The sequence below is a fragment of the Alexandromys fortis genome, unplaced genomic scaffold, assembly GCF_014885135.2.
Source record: "Alexandromys fortis isolate MF-2015 unplaced genomic scaffold, M_Fortis_MF-2015_v1.1 scaffold_157, whole genome shotgun sequence".
Classification (NCBI taxonomy): domain Eukaryota; kingdom Metazoa; phylum Chordata; class Mammalia; order Rodentia; family Cricetidae; genus Alexandromys; species Alexandromys fortis.
The window spans coordinates 760,074-780,301 of NW_026068041.1; the positions used below are offsets into that span (position 1 = coordinate 760,074).

At 49.5% G+C, this 20,228-nt stretch overlaps 1 protein-coding gene across 1 annotated transcript in view; it reads right to left on the reverse strand.

The window, feature by feature from the left end:
- Window positions 1-1,880: 1,880 nt before the first annotated feature.
- Window positions 1,881-20,228, reverse strand: part of Gtpbp1 (GTP binding protein 1) — a 24,982-nt gene continuing 6,634 nt past the window's right edge. Inside the window, exons 3-12 of the mRNA XM_050165706.1 lie at window positions 15,977-16,157; window positions 15,090-15,438; window positions 10,432-10,555; window positions 9,293-9,407; window positions 7,519-7,663; window positions 7,222-7,404; window positions 6,388-6,523; window positions 5,708-5,886; window positions 4,411-4,611; window positions 1,881-3,463 (exon numbers count right to left, since the gene is read on the reverse strand). Coding sequence (XP_050021663.1) covers window positions 3,371-3,463; window positions 4,411-4,611; window positions 5,708-5,886; window positions 6,388-6,523; window positions 7,222-7,404; window positions 7,519-7,663; window positions 9,293-9,407; window positions 10,432-10,555; window positions 15,090-15,438; window positions 15,977-16,157 — 1,706 coding nt within the window. The 3' untranslated portion in view covers window positions 1,881-3,370. The remainder of the gene's footprint in view (window positions 3,464-4,410; window positions 4,612-5,707; window positions 5,887-6,387; window positions 6,524-7,221; window positions 7,405-7,518; window positions 7,664-9,292; window positions 9,408-10,431; window positions 10,556-15,089; window positions 15,439-15,976; window positions 16,158-20,228) is intronic.

Sequence of the window (20,228 nt, forward strand, 5' to 3'; positions counted from 1 at the left end):
GTTTTGTTTTTTTTTCTGGTTATCACACAGCAACTCAGCTTAGACAAGGGACTGAATTCTTAGCTAAACCACTGTACCCAAAGACTTAGTCCTAATGCCCAGAAACTCAGGCCTTTGGTTAAAAACTACTGGGATGAACTTGGAACCCCAGCTAAGGTCCACTGCAGTGTTTCTGGATTTGAGGGCTGGCAGGAGGGAGTGAGATGACTTTGGGAGCTGTCATCAAGAGTAGCATGAAACGCCGGGCGATGGTGGCGCACGCCTTTAATCCCAGCACTCGGGAGGCAGAGGCAGGCGGATCTCTGTGAGTTCGAGACCAGCCTGGTAAACAGAGCTAGTTCCAGGACAGGCTCCAAAGCCACAGAGAAACCCTGTCTCAAAACACCAAAAAAAAAAAAAAAAAAGGGCTGGAGAGATGGCTCAGTGGTTAAGAGCATTGCCTGCTCTTCCAAAGGTCCTGAGTTCAATTCCCAGCAACCACATGGTGGCTCACAACCATCCGTAATAAGGTTTGGTGCCCTCTTCTGGCCTCTGGCAGACACACAGATAGACTATTGTACACATAATAAGTAATAAATAAATATTTAAAAAAAAAAAAGAGTAGCATGAAGGAGGACTTCCTTTTGTCTCTGCTTAAACATAGGCAGAGGGTCTCCGGCTTAAGGAGGTGTCTCCTGAAAGGGTCTGTCAGGATCTGCCAGGGCCTGGGGGACTGCTTAGATTCAGCTCAGGGCTGAGGCGCCTCCTACTGACCATGGCATCTTGCCCAGAGCTGGTTCTTGCCTTGGCTGAGAAAATAAAAGCAGGAACTGGTCAGCAGGCAGGAGAGGGCACTGGCTGGAGTACAAGTTGGCCCAGAGCCCAGGGGCACGCTATGTACTCATTCTCTTCCACAAAACAGGTATTACTGGGCAGGAAGAGCCCTAACAAATAGTTCCATAATTGCCACACACCATCAGGTCTCAGTGCCTCTGCTACCTGAACACTCAAATCCTCTGGGCCTCGCATGGTCTGACCCTCACAAACTGTCTCCCTAACTCCCCAACTCCAGCCAAATGTACCCCTGCGCTGTGAGGACCTGGCCACCTCCATCCCACCCACCTTACTGCCTCAGTCCTAGAAAAGATGCTGCACATGCAAATTGCACATAAAGAAGGCTACGTCTTGCCCTCAGGAGACTCATGGATTAGCAACTTTATTGGCTACAAATGGGCTGGTATTCTAAATGGAGAGCTGAGCTGGCTGAGTTCTGCAGACCTTTGTAGCCCCATTAATGACCATTCAACACTGAATTCAGTCAGCTCCCCTGGCCATACCCACACCTACCTCCCTGAGGCCAGAGTGGTAGCTGTGGTTCCTGAACACAGTAGTTCTAGGGACCACCACTGCTTAAAGGGGCATAGTTAGGATGAAATGAAACTCTACTGTCGCCCAATGCTATGCCATGTGCTGAAGTTCCATTACTACAAAGGTACCAGCCTGAGCCAGAACTACACACAGATGAAAACAGATTCAGAGGAGTGGGCTCCAGCTGGCTGGGAAAAGCTGTAGGTGAGCAGGAACTAATCCACTGGCGACGGCTCTTCCCTGTCTTGTCAGCCTCAGAGATGACAGCAGTGACCGTCCGTCCAGCTGTGGACCCACAGCAGCAACACACTGCATTCAGCCTGAACACAATACCTGCCTCCCTTACTCTCAATGAATCCACACAACCTGGAATGTGGGTTTCAAAGATAGTGAGTAGAGCATTTACACCTGCAGAAGTGGGGCTCCTGGAGGCCCTACACCCCTCAGCTGCCACCAGGTGCACAAGGCAAGCAGAACCAGTGTCCCCATGGCAGCACCTCTACCTGGAGGGCTGGGCAGGGAACATGACACTGTCAACTTAAAACAAACTTTTATTGTGAATGCTGGTTTGGTCAGTCCATGGCCATGGGGCAGTGGTAACTAGAAACAGCTGGGAGGAAGGGCAGGGAGGAAAGAGCAGTCAGGACCAATGGGGGGGGGGAGAGCTTGGGAGGAGAGGTGGGGCTGAAAAGAGACCCAGCCAGCTGGGTGTGTCCTGGCTGAGAAGGAGCACCCCAGCCTGAGGTCAGGGTGCAGGGCTTGCCCACTCTACCCCAGCAGAAGTGCTTTTGATGGCCTAGAAGAATCTCCACTGCCACCTGCCCTTACACACCCCAGTCAGGGCATCTGAGCTCAGGCTTCTCACTGCTGTGATGCCACGGCTATAGCATCTATGCTGGGGTGATGTGGGGAAAGAGGGTTTCTAGTCCTGGCTCAACTCAGAGGAGTACCTACCCTCCCCCACCAAAGGAGGGGCTATAAAACCCAATTCCAGGAAGGCCCGGACCCAGTCTGGTACCCTGTGCTCTGAGGCTCAGCCAGAGGAACAGGAAAAGCCTCCAGTGGTTACAGAAGTCAGAGCAGCCAGGGCCAGCCGGGCAAGCCCAGGATTGTCTCCAAGGGTAAGCCCACCCAGTTCTTTGGATCCATGGCAGGGGTCAAGAGTCAGGGTGGGCAGCCAGGTGGTGGAGGTGCACGCTTTTAATCCCAGCACTTGGGAGGCAGAGGCAGGCGGATCTCTGAGTTCAAGGGCAGCCTGGTCTACAGAGCAGGTTCCAGGACAGCCATAGCTACACAGAGAACTCTGTCTCAGAAAACAAACAAGTCGGGGTGGGCAGTCCTGTAACACAGTCACCGTGCTCTCGCACATCACAGGTGCCGCTGCAGAGCTTTTGACCTTACCTGTCTAGGAACTTAGGAGGGAAAAGGAGAGACAGGGGAACCACCACTTTCCATTAAACTCCCCAAATCTTAGATTGGGGGATCCCTGCTCTGACAGAAGCTACTAAACCAAAGAGGAGCTTCCAGCTAAGAGGGGCAATTGGCCTGGGAAGACAGGTGCCTTGGGCTCCTGAGGTTCCCTAAAGGATCTGAGGATCTCATTGAGACAGATACAGATGGAAGGACAGGTGGCAGCTCTCAAAAGTGAGTGGCCAGGCAGGACTGAAACAGAGATTGACAGGGTCAGCTGCATTCCTGCACACACCCCCTACACACACACATATACACACACGCACACACACACATACGACAGAGATATATAATAAAAAGAATAGAAATTAAGGGCCCAGATGTACGAAAGATGTGTAAGGGAAGAGGCAGTGGGAGATGGTCAGTCCTTGGACATCTAGTCCATCCTCATCTTATAAATTACAATGCCCCCTGGAAAATGGGGGTTGTGGCAACAAGGATGCTCTGGCTGTGGGCTGGAGTGGGCGGGTGGCGGTCAAAGATGCTCTGCCCAGCTGGTGAGCAGTAGCCAGAGTAAGGATCCCATGGGTGGTCAAGTGCACCAGGGGAATATTCAGCAGCCGCTGGCAGGAGTCACACAGGCCCCCTGGGACTTCACCTTGTGGCGCTGGCCCCCTCGTCGCCGGCCCCCACTGCTGGACTTGGGCTAAAAGAAAGAAAGCAGGCACTTGAGAAATGGTGGTCCTCTAAAGTAGGGCCAGGCAATGACCATGTTGTAGCCCTAACCTAGTCACGACTTTTGTGAGGAAACGGAGTCTTCCTGGCAGCTGTAGGTGTGTGGTAATAGCAGGGGAGCTGGTCAGGAAGCACACAGGGAAATGGGAGTCAACATACATCACTAACTGGGAGAGGGGTTTAGGGACCACGGAATGGGACGGGGTTACAAGGAGAGGGAAGAGGAGAGAGCTGGGGAGGAGACAGAAGAGAACGAGCACCAGCACTGTGTGATAGTAAGGCTCAGACGCCTACTCCAACAAGGCTAGAGAGAAACAACGCGGGGCAGGCATGGGGGGGGGGGTACCAGGCCTCTGTGAGCTCAGCAAAGACCCGAAGAACAGGCAGGTGGCACAATGACCCAGCAAAGACCACCTCCCTCAGGCTCGGAGAAGGAGTTCTAAGGCAATGTCTCTCAGGTGTGCTGGATCTCAGGCACACAAAGCACTAGAAATCAAATATATTCGTATTATCAAAGAGAAGCCTTGGCTGGGTTTGGTGACTCATACCTGTGATCTCAGCACCAGAAAAGTTGAGGAAAGCTGCCTTAAGTTTAAGGCTAGTCTAACCTACAGAGTAAATCTCAGGCCAGTCTGTCCTACAGATTGAGATCCTCCCCCCCCTCACTTTTTTTATTAAAAAAAAAACCTTACTTTTCATTTTACATACCAACCCCAGTTCCTCCTCCCTCCCCAAGATCCTGTCTTTAAAAAAAGAAAGGAAAAAAAAAACAAATAAAAAACAAAGTAACAAAAAAGGGGAACCTTGACATTTTTCTATTCTTTATTTCATTAAAAACAAATGCCAATCAGGACCACTTAGATTATCAGTCCTGCCCCTCCCAGCACCTTGCTAGAGGCCTTAAGAGGCCCTACTTACCTGTGGCTGGAGACCACTGGATGTAGCAGCCTGTGTAGTTCCTAGAGAGGAGGCATCCTCTCCAGCTGAGGGGCCTCCTGCTGCTGGCATGCCAGATGGACCTCCTTCTTCTCTTTTGCTCAGGGGACCCTTTTTTGTGGACTGCATTTTAATCTGCTGGGGCTTGGAGTTCATGGGAGAGTTATTGGTCGTCTGGAGGAGCTGTGGAAGCCAAGTGGGTAGCATGATGTCAGAGTTGCCTGCCCAGCTCTGAGTGAAGCGGATAACAGGAAGGCCACCTTGGGAGGCAGAGCAAAGAGGCCTTCCCATTCCCATTCTGGAGCCAGAGCCACACAGCACTGGAACAGATGCCTCACTTCCTGCCTCTCCCTGCCTAGAAAGGCTCCAGCCCTTTCTGTGTCCAGCTGCTATTCCTACAGAGAGCTCTCTGAACTTCTGCCATCCTACTCTGAGGTAGGGTAGGGTCTGGGCTGCCCAGAGCCTGTTTTGGACCATGCTTTATCTTCAGGCCCCCTGAAGAAACAAAATAAACACCTGTCAGAAATCATAAAAGCTACCACCCAGGAGCAAGTGTCTCAGAATCTTCCTTGTCGCCCAAGTTCAATCAATCTCAAACACAGCAGGAAAGAAGGTTGGCTGGGTTTCACAGGACACTACAGTGCAGGCTATAGCCTCTAGCAAACTATCAACATGACAGGGATGCTTCTCAGGAAGAAAAACCAGACTGAAGTTCATTCCCGTCTCAGACATGGAAACCATGTCTTCTTCTATATGGGCAGGGGTCAAATCCTCTACCAAAAGTTCTACCCAAGACCATGGGTGAGCTCTATAGCAGGCAAAAGGTGGGCTCCAGGAAAACAACCCAAGCACCATAGGACCTTCCAACCATGTCCCCATGATACCCAGCACTCAGCCCAAAGGGATCCACCATGCTGTGGGAAACCCTCAGGCAAAGTCCCAAGCATGCCTTAGGACCCAGAGGTAGCACCTCAGGTCAGCTGTGGCTCTCCAGACACTGTGTCTCCTATGGAGGAGCACCATACCCCAATGCCACCTTCTCTCCTTCAAAATAGCTTCCAAAGCCAGGCGGTGGTGGCGCACGCCTTTAATCCCAGTACTCGGGAGGCAGAGACATCACTGAAGCCAACCCCTAGTACTGGCTCAGCTCTGCCAGGGCAAGGACCATGCCTCTGTCCCAGAATGAAGACAACTCCTGGGTTCTCAAGAGGAGCTTGTAGTACTCGTGGTTAGAGCACACTGAAGTTTCCTTGGGCAGGTGAGGTTACCCCAATCATACCTTGGTGATAGTGCCAACAGCCTTGGTACGACCTTCCCGAAACACCAACCGTTGGTCTATGTGCAGGTACTCAGGGGTCTTGATGAAGCGGAAGTGGACAGTAGCCTTGTCTCCTGTGCGTAGACAGTCTTTATCCATACTCAAGATGGTAGCGGTCTGCCGGATGCTCCCACAGTGTACTGTCAAGAGAACCAGAGCCAGAGCATGCATGACCTACCCTGTGGCCTCAGGCTGGAGCCGTGTCTCTATGACAGGGCAAGAACTCTGAGAGCCAGATACATCAGTGCAGTCCACTCTCAGATCTGATCCTGCCTCCTTCCATCTCTCCCCTACCCAGTCCCATGTGGCAGAGCCAGTGCCTGTGTGTACATATGCCTTCCCAAAGGGCTCTTCCTAGCACCTTGATGATACCATAAGGCACACACAGCGATGCTCAACACTCTCGGCTGAATAAATGTGGGCAGGTGTTTCCTGAGGACTGGTTTTGGCCTCAGAGCCTCTGCAGGACTGAACAACTAGTGCTGCTCAGGGGCTGGACTAAGGAATGGCTTAGCTAAACAGGATAGAGTTCAGGCAACTGCCTTGCCTGAAGCTGGAAGCCTTGGGCTTAGATTGCCGGAGCTCCCTTGGGAAGGCGCAAGTACAGAATATCTGAGGCTGGCAGGATCTTGGACACCTACCCATGGCTTGGTAGCGTGGACTAATTGTGGTGGGATGGTGGAGGACGAGAATCTCAGCCTCAAATTCCCAGGAAGCTTGGGGATTCAGGCGTGGAGAAACCATCACCATGCCTTTCCGGATGGATGAGCGCTTTATCTGAAGGGAAAAAGGAGAACACAGCGCTCAAGGACCATGGTGTCCTTCAGGTTTACCCAGTTCGGTCCCAGAGATGAAAATGTCTCTCTAGGAGTGGGAACTCCTACAGCTCTACTCCTCACCACCTAATGCAGACAGCACGAGGCAGCCTCCATGCTGTGCAGCAAGCTAAACACTGCTACTAGGAAGCAGGGAAGACTGCACAGGAGCTCAGCTTTCCAGCCACTGGATTCTGGAGGTGAGCCAGGAGCACGGGCAGGTGCAAAAAAATCAGTAAACCTGACCATGGAGAAGACAAAGGATATCCCACTTTTCCTAGTAGCTTACAGGATGGTGTGTGACCCCAGAGCTAGTACTCACCCCAAACCTCAGGAGACGGAAGACTGAATGGTAAGAGTATGTGCGCAGATCCCATCCATCCTAAGCTTAGGAGGGTGGCACTGTGCACAGGAGGGACACTCCTATCCGACTGCACTGTGCAAGTGACAACTGCTCAGGCTACGGAGGGAGGAGCAGAGCTCAGGGGGAAACAGTCCTGGCTTGGAAAGGTTATGACGCTGTGAACCTCAGTCTCCTCCTCTGTGAAAAGGGTCAGTAACCCCCGCCTTGCAATGCAGTCACAAGAACTGGAGACAGTAAAGTGCTTGGCTTGGACTTAGTAGAATTCAAGAAGAGTTTCTGTAATCAGCCTTACTCACCTTCTTTAGTGCAAAGGAGGCTGTCTGGCCTCCCCGCACCTCCTTGACAGGCATGCGCTTGCGATGGATTGACTTGACAGCAATAGACAGGAAGTTACCCAAGGGGTCTGGGCCCAGGAGCAGAGTGTCATTCAGCTTGATCAGGCCCCTCAGCGTGGTCCCGGACACCACTGTCCCCACACCCTGCCAAGGAGAAGAACCCAGCATATTAAGCCTATTCCCACCACAGACTCCTTCGCTGAGGACAGAGCAGGAAGTGTCCACCCACCCTGTGCAGCCCCACCCAGAGGCACTCACGGGAACAGAGTAGGTGTCATCTATTTGGAACTCAGCAGGTTCTTCCTCCCTGTAGCTGGTGCGCGGGGACAGGAGGTTGAGGAACATCTTGAGCAGGTCGAGGTTCTCCCCTGTGACATTGGAGATCTGGAATATCGGGCACATCCTAAAGAGAGAAGAAATAAGGGAGAGGCGCTTAGGAAGCTAAGACCTCCTGTCAGGTTACTCTGGCCCTCCTCCTCATTGTCTTACCTCGACAACAGGAATCGCATACTCTCCTGAGTACCTCACAGACTAGGGACTCTAAGGAGCTGGAGCGTGGCTGTACCCCTGAAATATGGCCCCTTGTTGGACAACTGGTAGCACTGAAGACAGCACGAGCTAGAGAAACAGGTCAAATGCCAGACTGCTCTGAAGCACAGACCAAGTCAGGGGACAGGTGGCTCCAAGGAAGCCCTGGCTCAGGGCAAAGAAAAGGAACTGTTATCAAAAGATGATTTTGGACCAAGGAGCTAAAGAGCCTAGCACTGTGCTCAAGTCAACACGTAGAATCTAGATGCATTAACATCTGGAGGAAGAGCCTGGTAGAACAAACATCCAATAAACATGTATGCAATGAACAGACTCACTAAATAAATGCCAAACTGGCCTGTGATTAGAGGGCTTTTGAGAAACAGTATAAAAAGTCAGTGAGTCATCAAAAGACAGCGTTCCGCTGGCCAGGCACAGACTGGTGCCTTCTATGCTCATGACTTCCACTCCAGCACCCAAGCACCTTCTCTCTGGGGGAACATGAGGACTAATCTTAGTTGCCAGCTTGATTGGATCTAGCAGCAACTAAGAGGCTATTTGTGGGAAGGAACAGTCGAGTAAGGAAGCCCCTCCCCCAGGGTAGGCAGAGTTACATCTGTGTAGAACACTGGGAGGCCCCTGGTAACGTTTGGTGAGTGGTCAGTTCAGAGCACTGGCCAAGATACAAAAAAGTCCAACAGAGGCTTGGTGGAGCGTGGAACATGGTGGTACAAGCCTTTAATTCTAGCACCCTGGAGGCAAAGACAGGCAGATCTCTCTGATTTCGAGACCAGCCTGGTCTATAAAGTGAGCTCCAGGGCAGTCAGGGTTATGTAGAGAGACCTTGCCTCCAAAAACAAACAAGAAAATAAATTAAAAATAAACAGAGGTCCAAGGAAGAAGCAGCTCTACCTTCGCCTGCCCACCTTCACTCCATACAGGTGAGTGCACCTCTATTATTGCTGCTGTGGCTGCCTGTCTTTACTGATATCACAGCCCAGTTTCTTTGGCCTTGCAACATAGACTAAAGACCAGCAGCTCCAGGGTCCTTGAAGACTTCAGCTTCAGACTAGAACTAATGATGAAACAGCTATGGAGCTCTCAGCCTCTCCATCAAGCAGAGCCACTGTTGGACTATTCAGCCTGTACTGTATAAGACAATCTAATATATCCTGTGTGATAGATATGCATTCCGTCGGTTCTGTGCTTCTAGAGAACCCTGACTAATTCAGGAAGTTAATAATATCCCCATTTCCCAGGTAAGGATGAGACATCCCAACTGGGACTTCAACCTCAGAGAGATCAGTAATTCAGAATGGGAACCGCCTGAACCTGTTGACCTAGGAGACTTGTACAAAGACAGAACCTTCTATTTCCTCCAGCCATGTCCATGAGGCCTCATGCTTGACTAGCTGGTTTAGGCCTATGGCTTGCTGGGCCCTGCTGGCAAGGGCACTGGCTTAGAAGCATGTGCTTCCCCACCCTCTAGCCTTGCCCCCATTACCTCTCAGAGCTGAAGTTGGAGGCTGTGACAATCACATCATCTTTGCTCTGCACCAAGACAGGGATCTTCCGGCAGCCTGGTGACTTCAGCAGGCGCTGTAGCAGCTTCAGGGTTTCTTAAAGGGTGAAATGGAACAGAATTAGGACACAGGCTTCTCTCTGGCCAGACTTCCAGGGTATTGCACTCAATACTGATGCAAGCAGGAGACAGACAGACAGACGGACCAGTGTTAAATGTCACAATGCCTGGAGAAGCAGAAAGGAAGATCAAAGCTGGGTGGGTACATGCTGCTAGGTGTAGAGAGCACACAGATGGGGCTCTTGTCTAAGGCCATGTGAACACACAGACAAGTGCCTTGGGTTCCCAAGGATGATGTTCTTTCCACAATGCTCTTGCTGTCTGGAAGGTCTCATCTCAGGAATATTCTGGGCATTTACAAATCTGCAGGGACCCTTCTTCTTCTCTCTTTCTTTCTTTCTTTCTTCCTTTTTTTTTGGGGGGGGGGGTTGAGACAGGGTTTCTCTGTAGCTTTGGATCCTGTCCTGGAACTAGCTCTTGTAGACCAGGCTGACCTCAAACTCACAGAGATCCACCTGCCTCTGCCTCCTGAGTGCTGGAATTAAAGGTGTGCACCACCACCGTTCAGTGCAGGGGCCCTTCTAATGAGACCTTCTAATGGGGACAGTGCTCCATCCAACTTGCAGCACCAAAGAGAAGGTGCAGAGGCCTACTCCCAAGGCCTGTGTGGAAACTCTGGTGGTTAAAGGCCAAAAGATTTCTGCCCAAACTTCTCCATACACATCTGCTTCAATGGTACAGCACAATGCCAGCTGTTGGGGACACTGGGGGGAAATGGCAGACTAGACGGGAGGAGGAGAGAGAATGGCAGACGAGACTGGGGGGAAAATGACAGACTAGGGATTTCATAGATCCTATACTTGGAACCAGGAAGGAAAAAGAACAGAAGGAAATTCTGGACTTCTCTTAAATCAAGAGCCAAACAGGAGAGGAAGTAGCAGACTCCAGCTGATGGAAGCTCGAGGCCAAGGTCTAGCACAGACAAGGATGCAGAAGGGGCAGACCGCCCTGCATCAGCATCAACAACCCCACAGGCTGCTGCAGCTGGAGGCTTCACTTACCTTGAAGGATATTGGCAGGACACATGTCAATCTTGGTGACAACCACAAAGACAGGTACATTGAGTGCCAATGCCAAGCCCAAGTGCTCCTTGGTCATCCCCACGATGCCAGCATTACTGCCCACCTGCCCCAACAGAAAGGAACTGTCAGGACAAGGAGACAGAGACTGCTGCTGGGAAGTGGGGACTGCAGCCTGCTGGGGAAAGCTGGGCTGGTGAAGTTCACTTAACTGAGCTCTGGAGGAGGGGACATATACCTGAAAAGCAGGCCCCAGCGACAAAGCCTTTAACCCCAGCCACTCAGAAGCCTGAGCTTGAGGCCTGCCTGCGCTACAGAGAACTTTTAGAGCCTGCTTGAAAAACTCAGTGATACCCTGTATGAAAAAAAAGTAAACAGGGGCTGGAGAGATGGCTCAGTGGTTAAGAGCATTGCCTGCTCTTCCAAAGGTCCTGAGTTCAATTCCCAGTAACCACATGGTGGCTCACAGCCATCTGTAATAGGGTCTGGTGCCCTCTTCTGGCCTGCAGGCATACAGACAGACAGAATATTGTATACATAATAAATAAATAAATAAAGTAAACAATGGGCTGGGCTTAAATGTAACTTCGAGACAAACTCTGCCTAGCACCACAGACCCAAGGTTCAGTTCTCAGTATTGTAAAAAAATAGACACAACAAACAAAAACTCAAATCAAACCAACAACAAAAAACCAGGAGTCTTGTAAACAATGGGGCAATTCAAAGAGCCTGGGATGCACAGCCATCCATACTCCCCAAAGTGTGTTCACTTTTAACATCTTTGGTCTTCAGTTAACACACCTTTAAAACATGGCCAGACACGTCTACTTTAGAGGGTTACCTGATGTTTGGCATCATAATGGACACTTGCTATATGAGCACATAGTATCTCTGGGACTGGAGAAATGACTCAGGGGTTAAGACCACTGGCTGCTCTTCCAGAGGACCTGGTCCAGTTCCCAGTGGCTCACAACTGTCCAAAATTTTAGTTCCAAGGGATCCAGTGCCCTCTTTTGACCCAGGGATACCACAGACAGTACAAATACATACATACACACAATAAAAATGTTCATAAACAGAAAATGAAAAATAAACACTTTTTTTAAAAAGTGTCTCTGGCAGGAACACAAAAAACTGAAGAGACTAGCTGCCTCTGGAACAAAGGAAGAAGGGAAACTTTACTACGTGCTCTCTGTTGTCTTTTAAAAAATATATCCATGCTGGGTTCAGTGGTGCACGCCTTTAATCCCAGTACTTGGGAAATAGAGGCAGGGATCTCCATGAGTTTGAGGCCAGCCTGGTCTACATAGCAAGTTTCAGGCCAGCAAGGACAACATAGCGGGACAGTCTTAAAAGAAAAAAAAAAAATTTTTTTTAAAAAGTCAATTGTGTGTATGTTACTGTGTGTATGGAGAGGGAGTTATGCCACTGTAGTGTCTGGAGACTGGAGGACAACCTGAGGGAGTTGGCTCTTCCAGGGATCCAATTCAGGTTGTCAGGCTTGGCAGCATACACCTTTACCCACTGAGTCATCAAATTGGCCCTCTTCATTTTGTACCACGCAAGGGAATGCCTACTAGGATAGAATTAAGAGAGAAACTGCCATCCTGTGCCTGCGTGGAGCTTTGAACATGCTGCAACATCTTCACTGTGCAGTTTTCACTTGCTGGCAGCCTCCAGCCCTACTGCTGCCCCATCTGTCTGCTGCCCCCATCTGTCCCCAGCTGTCTGCTGCCCCCAGCTGTCTGCTGCCCCCATCTGTCCCCAGCTGTCTGCTGCTGCCCCCAGCTGTCTGCTGCTCCCAGCTGCCCCCAGCTGCTCCCATCTGGCTGCTGCCCCTAACTGGCTGCTGCTTGTCTGAGTTACATCTCCAGTCCTCCAGCTATTCTTTTCACTCTTTTTCAATACAAATGCGGCTCACTTTGTTGTTCCCACACTGAACCTGAGGATGATCTATTGGTTTCTATGTTACTTTTTTCCCCCTTGAAAATTCATAACTGTAGAACATTAACAAGATAGTTCATTGTTTTTGTTACTTATTTATTTACTTAAAAAAGAAAAAGATGCCAGGAAATGGTGGCACACGTCTTTAATTCTAGCACTTGGAAGGCAAAGGCAGGTAGTTCTCTGAGTTTGAGGCCAGCATGGTCAACAGAATGAGTTTCAGGCCAGCCAGGGCTGTCAGAGAAACCCTGTCTCGAGAAAAAAGAAAAAAGGCAATAAATTTTAGCTAGGTGGTAGTGGTACATTCTTTTAATCACAGGAGGCAGAGGCAGGAGGATCTCTGTGAGTTCGAGGCCAGCCTGGTCTACAGAGCAAGTTCTACAACACACACACACACACACACACACACACACACACACACGAAAAAACAAAAACAAACAAAAAAAAAGGTGTGTGTGTGCCTAGTATATAACTCAGGCTGGCCTCAAAGTCATGATCCTCTTACCTCCACCTCCTGAGGGTTGGGATTCTAGGCAGGCAGAAGTAAAAATACTTAAGGTATTTTTCTTTTGTCTATAGAAGTTTAATAAATGGATGATGGCCTAAAAGTCGGACAGGAAAATTTTGTTTGGGGTGAAGATTATCCCATCATTGTCCTACCTCAGTACAGTTTTAACTGAATGAAGAACTTGAGTCTCTAAAGTAAAGACATGATAAGAAGAACATGCATTAGGGCTATGGTACAACAGGAGCATGTCTCTCCAGGAGATGCTAACTGATGTGGTTCATACATACTGTATACATGCACTGAAATATTCTGAACTTCATAAGTAGGACAATTATTATACATGTTAGTTTACACAACAGAAAAAAAGAGAAAGAAAAATGTTTGTTAAGTTAGTTCCCAAACCCTTCATGTTTAAAAAAATATATGCAGGGTAAGAATTTTTTTTTAATTTTTTAAAAAATATTATTAGGGGCTTGAGAGATGGTTTAGCAGTAAAGAGTACTGGCTGTTCTTCCAGAAGACCCAGGTTCTATTCCCAGCATGCACAAAGCAGCTCACCCTTGTCTATAATTCTAGACTCTGGGGAATCTCACACCCTCTGTTGTGAAATATTTGTTTAACTGGGCAAATATGTGTTACATTTGTTTATGCTGATTTGTTTAATTATGTAAAGATATGTTGCTGTTTCACTTTGCCTGCCTAGGGTGGTCTAATAAAAAGCTGACCAGCCAACAGCTAGGGAGTAGAGGGATAGGCAGGACTGTCAGGCAGAGAGAATAAACAGGAGTAATCAAGTAGAAAGAGGAAGATGCCTAGGGCCAGCCAGCCAGCCAGCAAGTAGAACGTACAGAAGGAAAGAAAGGTAAAAAGGCCCGAGACAAAATGTAGATGAAGAGAAAGAGGTTAGGTTATAAGAGCTAGTGGGACAAGCATATGGCCGAGCACTCATAACTAATATGAAGTCTCCATATCACGATTTGGGAGCTGACTGACAGTCCAAGAAAGCCTGCTACAACTCTCTTCTGACCTCTGTGAGCACTGGGCACACATGTAGTCCATAGACATACATGCAGGCAAATCACACAAACATATAAGATTCAATAAAATTAAATTTTAAAAATTAATGTGTGTGTGCATGCATCTAATGGTCAAAAGACATCTAGATGGGGTTAGTTTTCTCCTACCTTTATGTGGGCACTGGGGATCAAACTTAGGTCACCAGGCTTGCTTCCCACTAAGTCACCTTCCTTACCCCCTAAACCCTTCTTAATGGCCACAGGCACAGTGGCCCCTATGGACTTCCACAGAGAAGCAGAGAGGGATGGGCATCCCTGAGCACACACTGCTCCTCCCCTCTCCAGTTTGAAGGCTGGCCTGAGAACCTGTTTGTGGGGTAACTTGAGCACGTTTTGCAGCAACAGATGCCTGTGTTTACCATACTTATTAACACAGGCAGCTGAAGAACCAGGAGGGTGGAGGGGCTTTGGAAGGACTTGAAAACTCACTCACTAAGCACATGTGCGCACTGCACTCTCTTCCTCCCTCCCTTTCCCCTTGAAGCTATGCATAAAGTACAGGAAGCTCAGCAGAACACACATGCACACACATGAGCAGAGCCGAGCCCTTTGCCCTTCTCCTTTTTGGTGACACTACATGATGAGCTGCCCTCTGGGAGCCCTAGGACCAGGAAGGCCTACTTCCCACCGTGCAAGCCACCAGGCGAGAAAAGGGCCAGGCCTTCCCCAAAAGGGCTGTACAATGGTTGCTACATTTCCCTCCCAGGCACTGAAGACACCACCTAAGGCCCTGCTGATTGCTTGGCTCCAGATGTGAGGTACTTTTCTTCTTTCTTCTGATCTCAGAGGGTGCCATCTAGGGCCACTCTCTCAAAGTACCCTTAGGCACTAGAGAAAACATTCCTGAAGGCACTAAGTAAGGAGGAGACCCCTTTGCCTTTCCAAAAATAAAATCTGTAAGTAATATCTTGCTTTATACCAGGAGGTCCCCTCCCTGATCTAAACGCAGGAGAAAGGTTAATATTCACCTATGGAGAAGATCACAGAGCTCAGAGGGCTGAGCTCCCCGAGATCCCAACTTGCCATCCTTACTCCAGCTAACAGTCTCAGAAAGATCCCAAACCTTTGTCTAGCACCCCCAGGTCCCCTCCTGAAGGAAGCTTCACACTTACCATGAGCATGCAGAAGTCAGGCAAATGGCCAGTCATGCCAAAAACAGTGGTCTTCAGGTACTTCTCGTGGCCAGCCAGGTCGATGAAGGTAATCACCTTCGTGGACTTCTCACAGATCTTTGTCCACTCGAGGCTGCCACCATGGCTGTCGGGTTTGTTCACTACATTGCCTTCACTGTCAAAGCCCAGAATGTCATTGCCCACGCTGCTGGTTCGACCAGATTCAATCTCATGTTTGTGGCGGAATAGTTTTTGGCGGGCAAAGCCACGACCATTGTCCAGTTCCCCATGTGTTAGGACTCCCAGGAGTGTGCTTTTGCCAGCATCCACGTTGCCTACCACTGCCACCCTGCATGGACATGAAACCCAGTATGAGAGCTAGTTCCTGGAAAGACTACTCAGCCAGAGCCTGGGTCCCCAAGGGAGGGTTCACCCCAGCCCTCTGGCTCATGACATCCCGATTCCTGGATGAGCAAAGAGGGGGTGGGTGTTCCTGAAGCTGTACCCAAGGAGCACAGAGTTAGTCAGAAGTCCTGGCTCTTTCAATGCCTACAGTCCTAACCCCACTGCTGGGAAGACCCCCAAAGTTAAAAAAGATACAAAGGATCTCCCTAGCCCCCATTTTCTAGCCTCTCAGGTTGATGGTAAACTGAATAGAGCCACAGGCTGGCCCCAGAATGCATGGCTGGGTCTCTCCCACACGTCCCAGATGGAATACCGAGGGACGGAACACAGAAACAGAGCAGCACTGCCAAGACCGCGAGCCCCATACTCTCGCACCTCGGGAGAAAGGAAAGGCAGGGGAGAGACAGCGCTGACTCAGCAAGGACCACAGGTTCCACCACACGCTCTATGAAGCCCCTCCAAGTGTTCTGTGGCCTCCTCACCTGACCTCCAGGAAGTCATTGTCTCCAACTCGTTTCCTGACTAAGTAATCACGCACACGGCCACCAGCTTCTTGACGCTCACGCAACAGGATGACATCAGCCTCTATCTGTTCCGCCATGCTCTTCACTGTGGCGTAGGAGGCCTCCATGTCAGCTTCACTCAGCCCGTACTCAGTCCCATCTGGTGACAAGAGCCCAGACATCAACAGGAGAGGGGTCAGACCAAGCAGCCTGCCAATAGGCCAGCCAGTCAACCCTATCGAAACAGACTCCCTCCTGGCACTGCAGAAAAACAGTGACAACGCAGGCACACACAGAGTTAATGTATAATAGTGCCACAGCTTCCCCTTCTAGCAGGGCACTGGGTAATTCATTCATAAGCCAGAGATTCTCCTTGAACTTATGCCAAGCTTCATACTGGGTGCTGGGAATATAAGTGCCCTCAGTGAGCTCACAGCCGCAAGGGAGAGACACAAGAAATTAATTAATGTCAATACGGATCTGAGCACTACCCTGCAGAGCTGAAGGAAGAAAACACAAAGGACAGTCTAGGGATGTGAGGGTAGCTTTGAGGGTGCTGACCCCAAACTGGGTCTTTAGAAGTTGAGTAAAGACATCATGGCAGAGAAGCAAAACTGAAAGCACCACAGACAGTGACCAGGCAGGGACAAGAAGAGGCACTGTGTTGGCAGGGGGAGCATCAGGGAACAGAGGGAAATGGAAGCTGCTATGACACCAGACAACAGCAAACGTTTTGTACCAGAGCTGGGGGTCAGGCAGGGCAATAACATGGTCAGAGCAAGGTAGGCTGGAAGACATTCTAGGCAATAAGCAAGAGGCCAGAAGCAGAAGCCAGGCAAGGGAGAAATTCCAATGCCCTAGGTAAGCAACGAGGGCAGGAAGAGGGAGGTTGTGGGAGGGGGTGTCCAGGTTATCTTAAAGACAGTTTGTAACTAGGATGGCTCAGGTACAGTATCTGGCCAACACCTAGAAAAAGAATATGAGCCTAGGATGTGGAGGTAGGCAGGAAAAGGCTGAACAACTAGTTTCCTAGAGTCTAAGAACAGCAATGCACCAGGTGTATCTCTGTAGCATGGGGTTCAGTGTCCACACTCCCTCAGCCTCTCTCTAGGTCCCTCCTAAGCACACCCTGTAGCAGGGTGCTCTCTTCTTTTTCACCACCCAGAAACTTTGCCAGACCAAGCATATTCTTCTACCTCCTCTTTCTCAAGTTCCCCAAAGCAAGCTCACTAACTCCAAGGGAGGAAAACCACCCCTCTTCTCTTTGTTTCTGCTCACCTGAGCTACTAACCATCTCTTTGATTCAGGAAACCGAGGAATGAGATTAGCCAACCCTTGCTGACACTCATCCCCAGGGCTCTGAACTGACCACTCCTAGAAGAGCTGCCATCACCAAACATCACCAGTGCCCCCATCACTGTAACCAGCTACAGCCCTGCCCCACCACCTGAATGCCAGCCTCTGCTAGTCCAGCCACCAAAGGCCCCTTTTTTCCTCCAAACTTTCCCCTGAGTTATCGTTCTAAGGTCTCAACTGTCACTGTCAAGACTTCAAAGATGGGCCAGGCGGTGGTGGGTCATGCCTTTAATCCCAGCTCTTGGGAGGCAGAGGCAGATAGACCTCTGTGAGTTAGAGGCCAGCCTGGTCTACAAGAGCTAGTTACATAGTTACAGGACAGACAGAGCTGTTACACAGAGAAACCCTGTCTCAAAAAAAAAAAAAAAAAAAAGGCTTCAAAGATATTCTTGTCTAGCACTGGCCACCTCACCAAGCTCCACATGGGATCCAGTGTCCTACAAGAAAACTCCTACCTAGAAGTCTTGTATTCAGACTCACCCACTCACCCTGTAAGCAGCAGCACACAGATGGTCAGAATCAAAAAAGCACTGGACATTCCCTGTAACCCTACAATACAGGCAGTACTTTTGCCTTTTAATAGTGGAGTACATAACTTGACAATTCCAGCACTCAAGAGGATGAGGCAGGAGGATCATAAATGTGAAGCTCCCCTCAAAAACGAAAGGGGAGGAGGGGAGGGAAGGAAGAACACGGTAAACAGAACTTGATACTTGAGAACTAGAAGGCTGCAGAGGGACCATAGTGTAAACTGGAGTCTTTTAATTCCAAATGTAGATGCTTATCCTTGCCTGCTGGCCCTCTCACTGTCTGGCTGCTCCCTCTCTTGTTGTCCCTGTTCTAATAAAGACAATACTTTGCTTCTAGTCACCTAAGCATGACCCTTCATCAGCCCAGTCCTGCTGATTTGATTCCAGTTCTTTATGGTGTTTTTTTGCTGCCTGATTTGGGACCATTTTCTACTGAATAACTGGTCTCAGTGAATCTAGTCTGTGTGTCTTGCCCCTGCAACACCCCTGACAGTCCACCTAGCACAGTCCCCATACATTTAAACTCCCAAAGAAACCATGGTTCTAACATTGCCACTTTCATATCAAAATCTCTGAATGACTTTCCAGAACCAACAGTATTTCTTTCTGCTCCAAGTCCTTTAAGTGACGGCCCCCCTCCCCTAGTCTTAGCTCGACCCTCACTTCTCACCCCAGACAGCCAATCAACACGTCCCCTCTTGGCAAGATCCTCTCAGTTCTGCTCTGAGGCCTTCTTTACAGCATCTGCCACACCCTAACCTTGTACAAGAGTTCCTCTGACTACACAGAAAGTCTTTTGTCTTTTTTCTAGACTGTAGCTATGGAGCCTGTCCTGGAGCTTGCTCTGTAGACCAGGCTGGCTCGAACTCACAGAGGTCTACCTGTCTTCTCCGGAGTGCTGGATTTAAAGGCGTGTGCCACCACTGCCCAGCTAAACAGAACATCTTGAGGATGAGTGTAGTGATAAGAGCAGCGGGGCTGCGTCCCGGCACCTGGCTTATGCCCCGAAATAATTACACGGAAACTGTATTTTTTTAAACACTGTCTGGCCTATTAGTTTTAGCCTCTTATTGGCTAACTCTTACATATTGATCTAACTCGTCTTTAATAATCTGTGTAGCCCACTAGGTGGCTTACCAAGGAAGATCTTAACCTGTGTCTGTCTGGAGTGGGAGAATCATGGCAACTCACTGACTCAGCTTTCTTTTTCCCAGCATTTTGTTTTGTATACTCCACCTACCTAATTTTCTGTCCTATTAGGGCCAAGCAGTTTTCTTTATTTAACCAATGAAACAACAGAAAGATGACCCTCCTCCATCAGATGAGGACCATATCTTAACTATTCTGTGGTGAATAGCTTTCCTACCTTAAGTCCTCAGACGTTTGGAAAATGTAAAACAACTGAATCAAGGGAGAACAACTGGGCAGAGGGTTCTAAATGAACCACTGAATGAACTTTGGTCCCTTGAGCTCGGGATGGATGGCTGTCATCCTTACCAGACAGACTATCCACCTCCCTTGCTGGTTTTCAATCGGGGCCAACACCAATGTAACCTTCACCATCAGAACCTTCAGGTGGGCACATTACCCTTGTCTAAATGCACCACTTTCATCATGTTAGGAGAAAAGCCAGTGTCCAGTTACTAAAGACGTCTCAGATTCTGTCCTGCCAGCTCGCTTTCCTTCCCACAAACATTCCACTACTTAAGGTGCTATGGCAGCTTCCCAGGTTTTGGGGACACAAGTCTCAGCTCTTTGGCATAGTATTCAAGGACCATAAAAGGACCCTGCCTACCTGTCCAGACCCCCCTACCTCACATTCTCCTCTCCTCACTGGAGTACATCTAGCCTTCCAAATGCACATCTCCAGTATCTCTGTGCCTCTGTGCACGCGGTTTCCTCTGCCCACTCGCCACCACTCACAGATGAGCAGCTCCTCTGTGTGGCTGTTCCCGACTCCTACAAATACAACACTGTGTCCCCTGCTGTGCCATCTGTCACTCCCCTCATCGCTATGGTGATTAGGCTGACCTGGCTGGCTAGGCAGGTATTCCCTTCCTCTCTCAATGCTCCATTTGCTCAGTTGAAGATGATGACCTTCCTTTACAAGAACCTTTCTTCAGGGATGAGTGTATGACACAACTGTGTTCCCTGCTGGACCCTCCAAATGAGCACTCAAATCACAGCTTAGTATTAAGAAACTTTTGACTTTAATCCCAGCACTCGGGAGGCAGAGGCAGGCGGATCTCTGGGAGTTCGAGGCCAGCCTGGTCTAAAAGAGCTAGTTCCAGGACAGGCACCAAAGCTACAGAGAAACCCTGTCTCGAAAAACAAAAAAACAAAAA